Raw genomic sequence first — 4919 nt, 5'->3', positions numbered from 1 at the left:
TCCCTGTGACACAGGTCCAGCACTTCGGATCTGGGCCTCAAGAGTGGAATGGAAACTTTGCACACCGAAGGCAGCAAGCCTTTGTTCCCAGCAGCGTTGCCAGTAATCCGTTCCCTCTTCCTCACGGCAGCCCCAGCCGCACGGCCGTGCACGCCCACCTGGCTGGAAGCTCGCACCTGGGAGGACAGCCCACCCTGCTTCCGTTCCCCTCGTCGGCCGCCCTTGGCACTGCTGCCCCCGTGGCCCACCTCTTAGCCTCGCCGTGCACCTCGAGACCTGTGTTGCAGCACCCCACTTACAGTCTCTCCCACCCCAGCGGCATAGTTCGCCAAGTCCCGGTGGGCATAAACCCCCGGCTGTTGCCGTCCCCGACCATCCATCAGACTCAGTTCAAGCCCGTCTTCCCGCCCCACTCCTACATCGCAGCGTCCCCGGCGTATGCTGGGTTCCCACTGAGTCCGAGCAAGCCCGGCCAGTATCCATACATGTGACGGCTCTGAGACGTGTATCAAGGAAGCTCAGTGACACAGACGTTTGATTACAAATAAAAACATGGTATTTAATAAATGTTAGCCATGGCACAAGAAAATTATTTTTGAATCATGTAGACTTGGGTGCAATTTAAACAACTTTGAGCTTTAAAAAAACTCACTTTTAATGTGTTTTGCACATTTGGTATACTTGTCTTTGGTCATGTTATCTTCTTACGTAGTAACTCTAGACAGGTGACTTATGGGAGCGAAGTCCAGTTTTGCTCCTGCTATTTTTTATAAAATTGCCTTCTAACTAGTGCAAGACACGTCCACATTTGGGAAGCCATTCTGTGTACAGACTTAGAGCAGCAGATGCACACATGTCCGATTACCGCATTCAGTGAGTGTAGATCTGTGTCTCAGTACATGTCGGGTCACTTACTTAAGAAACCGAGCTGTTGTTCTCTACATTTGCATGTGTCTTTGCATGGGCAAAACATTGCCTAGACTTTGCTCTTAAATGTTGTGCTAATAATCTCAGCTGCATTGTAAACCGTTCCCACACATAGTGCCTTAATATTTGAGGTCGTTAATGTTATTACCTATACATAAATGTCGAGGACTGCAGCACTTATGACTCAGACCTACTCTTTACTTTTCTCTCGATAGAGTAATGTTCCTTTTGGTTTTGTGTGGTATGATTTCAGGTAGTAGCTGGTTTTCCTTTTTAAAAGGGCAGCATGTTTGCTATAGCTGAATTCTGCTGTCTGATTTTTCAGAATGATCTAGCTTCAAGAAAAGCAGTTAGTAGTGCTTAAGAAAAATTGATTCAGTATCTAATGGATAGTTGATAAACTGGCACAGCATTTTATATACTGTTAAGTGAAACTGCAGTACAATCTAAGTTTATTTGGGAGTGTTTGCTGTATAATTGGACTTGATACAATGTTTAGCGGCGCTGTAGGCATGACCTTTGAGTAGATAATGCAAGAAGATGCAAAACGCTCATTGATTCATGATGTGGTTTCATCTTAGCTTGGGCAAACCATGCAGTATTTAATAAATAGTAGCAGAATATTTACTATATTGAAGCTTGAAAAGATGTGAGTTCTTTGTGTGCAATTTTTCATTTATGCATGTGAGAGGGTTTTCTCCCCCCCCCAAGTATTTTTTATATTGTAGTACTTGTTTTGCTTGTTGGTGGTATTTGCTTATTTAATACATTCCGTCAGGGACAGAAATTACATGCTTTTTTTCTAGGAAGTGTGTCTTGGATTCCCCCCTCTCCTCCCCCTTTTTTTTTTTGGTGGTGGTGGTGATGTTTAAATGAAGTTGCTTTTACAGCACCAAAGACTTAATCATCCATTTCTTATATAAAAGGTAGCTACTTTTTGCATAGACCTCAAGTATATTGTTAGTGTAGAGGTGGAAGTAAGGAAAGGTATTGAACTGAGGCTGTGTTCTAGCTTACAGGCAAGTAATCAGTTGTATCATTTATCTTGAATGTATCATAGATAAGCTGCTATATAATGATTGCCACTTCAGATAGCTGTGAAAATAGGTGATTAACTAGTTGTTATTTAGCCTTCTGATTTCTGTATAAGTCTAATTACATGAAATAGAAGTTGGGGCTTTGGTTTTTTACTTTGCTTTTCTTTTGGAGTGTCATTGTAACTACTGTATTGTAAATGATGGAAAATAATTGCGTATGTTATTTTGGGGTGTGTTATTTGCGTCAGTATTTTATCTCTATTAATGTTTGTGCTCATCACTGCATATAAACTTGGATGTATCAATGTAACTTAATTTTTTTATTCTCATACTGGCATTGCAGAACTTGAGAAAGCTGTATCTTGCAGGCTTGGCTTACCTTTTTTCCTTACAAATCTGGAATATAACCTTACAGCATTTACTGGAATAACAGTACAAAGCATTTAAGTGTAGAACTGTCCAGACATCTGCATTTACAGTGTTTCTTTGATCAACAACTCGCCCACCACTAGTACAGCCTTGACAGTAAGCTAACAATGGGTAGACTTGTCTTTACTCCATTAATGGAAGCAGTGTTTTATTTAATAATCATCAGTGAAATAAATGTGCCTGAAATTGATTTTAAAAATTACAGTATTAGATCATAAAATAAAAACCAGCAGTACATTTTTAGTCACACTGAAAATGAAGGACTTAATTTTCCCCACAGGTTTCAGTGTTTTTAGTAATTGATTCTATGCATTTTATATTAAGAGAAATATATGTATATATAATACGCATAAGAAAGGAGTAGCCTAAGATTAATTTAAAAGATGATTTACAGATGACAGATTTATGGAGTCACTATTTAAGTACACTTGCTGCCCTCCACAGCCTCTGCGTTTTACTGATAGGGTCCAGAAGGTGACTGGTACCTGCTCCCTTGGAAAAGGATCAGTGTTGGCGCGGGTGTTTCAGAGCCACCAGGTGCAGAGGACCGACAGTACAAGCAGGCCAAGACCGGCGCGCTGCCCTTGCTCGAGCCTTCTCTCTACTCTGGAGCTTCGTGTTTTCTAAGTTCCCAGGCTGAGGAAGTCTTAGCTGGTGGACTTAGTGGTCCATTTCAGCATTTTCATAATATAATTGTAATGTTTGATAAAGGCATCTCCCAGTTCCATATACTGGTTTTAATTCACTACAATCATGGGCCTTTTAGTGTGTTTAAAAATGTTAAATTTCCAAGTTCTGCTAACGTCTAAATTTAGCATATTCATGAAATAATTTGGATTTGTACTTCTCTTTAAAACCATTTTTACCAGTTTTGTTTTAATGCTTTTTTAAATAAAACACTGCATGATTTCCAAGTTGCATATTTGCATATTGTAACTCGCAAATTATTTTTTATGAAATTCTTTGATATTTAGTCATTCTTTTTTCCTTCAGGGTGTTTAATTAAATTTCACTGCATTAGAGAATCTTTTTATTTTTAAAATCTCTACTTCTAGTTTTAAACTTGCTTTGTGTTAAGTAAAAGTTAAATCATACACTGCAAGGTGTAGGAAGATTTGTTTTAATGAACCCAATGATAGCAACTTGATTACTAAGTTTGCGCTGTTGACTGTCTAACAAGTTTAGACTTGTGGCTTTCTTTCTTTGGTTTGTTTTGCTTTTATTCATGCTACACTAGTTTGCCATGTAGCAATTGCACTGTGCAATATTACAATAAGGACTGGGAAAATTTTTATGGATGTAATGTCTATTTCGGTTTGCGGTAGCGTTTCTCTCTAGTTCTCAGTGATTTAAATGTGGCCACGCCTCTGTACTTGGTCACACAAAGCGGGTTTTCCAGGTGACTATTTTGGTGAGTGTCAAAGTAAGAATTTATGGTGTATTACTGTTGATTCACTTTGAATTAAAATATATATATTGCAGCAAACAGCTTGTTGACTTTTTTTTCCACCCCAGTTCTGCTTCCAGGCTGAGGAAGGGAAAGGCTCCCAAACTCCACCGTCCCCTTTAACGCCCAGCCCAGACAGGGGCTGTGTCATCTCTGCTACCAAATGAAGTCCAGGCGTAAGGTGTCGAGGCAGCTCCCACAGCCACCCAGCCAGGAGTGTAGTCAGCTGTGAGCAGCCCAGCTGCCTGGCCGCAACTGGCCCATCCCACCCGTACTTCTGCAGTGGCCATGGCCCACCTCCTTGAGTATTAAGTTTTCTCAGTTACTTTTTGAGAGGAACATTTTTCACTATGTATGACACATATAGAATAGGGAACACGTATGAAGTTTCAGATATGAAACTTGACCGTGACTGTTGGATCATAGTAGGCCAATTGAAGTTAAGTCCTCAAGTACCACCTCAGACGTGAAGGATCGAACTTTGGAGGAATACCAGTAGGGAAGTGCTTGAGGAGCTTCACACTGGAACGCTCCAGCGAGAGTATGTATTTTTAATCTCTCTCTATATATGCTTTTGGGGTAGTTTTTGCTATGGGGGAGGGGGAGAGAAAGTAAGAAATGATTGCCCCCCAGGGGGTGGTCATCGCAGTCCCTTCTCCATTCTTCTCTTGGGGTTTTGGGCAAGTGCACACATGTACTTGGTGTGATTCTCAAACCAGTGGGCCCAGGACTTGAACCACGGAGCTGGTCCTGTGGGGTACAGCAGCCTTAACCTCTGGTACCTGCTGACCCCTCTCAGCGCACTTTCCATCAGGGTATAACATACATGCACTGGTGTCCGACTCCCAGGGTCGTGTCTGCAAGGACGCTCGCGTCGTGCAGGTCAGTGCTACACGGTATCCATGTTGCATGCGCCGCAGGTCCCCGGCTGACGCACGTTGGGATCTGCGCCATGTCGGGGCTGCTGGGATAGGCTGCGGTGAGCGTTTCCTTCTGCACCTTTGGATGAATGTGCGTGCATGTCCCCTGGGCACGCTGGTGGGTGTGCTGTCTCCCTGTGCTAGACGCTACCAGATGCC

The 4919-nt window shown here is 42.2% G+C and overlaps 1 protein-coding gene across 6 annotated transcripts in view; it reads left to right on the top strand.

Moving 5' to 3' along the window:
• The window catches only part of HIPK3 (homeodomain interacting protein kinase 3), a 108738-nt gene extending 105436 nt beyond the window's left edge, over window positions 1-3302 (top strand). For all 6 annotated transcript variants that reach the window (XM_014593083.2, XM_006162113.3, XM_006162112.3 and 3 more), the window contains one exon: window positions 15-3302. In XM_014593083.2, the coding sequence (XP_014448569.1) occupies window positions 15-491 (477 nt within the window). In that variant the 3' untranslated portion in view covers window positions 492-3302. The remainder of the gene's footprint in view (window positions 1-14) is intronic.
• Window positions 3303-4919: the final 1617 nt, after the last annotated feature.

Source organism: Tupaia chinensis, unplaced genomic scaffold, assembly GCF_000334495.1.
Source record: "Tupaia chinensis unplaced genomic scaffold, TupChi_1.0 Scaffold139733_1, whole genome shotgun sequence".
Classification (NCBI taxonomy): domain Eukaryota; kingdom Metazoa; phylum Chordata; class Mammalia; order Scandentia; family Tupaiidae; genus Tupaia; species Tupaia belangeri.
This window is presented reverse-complemented; position numbering and strand designations above follow the sequence as displayed.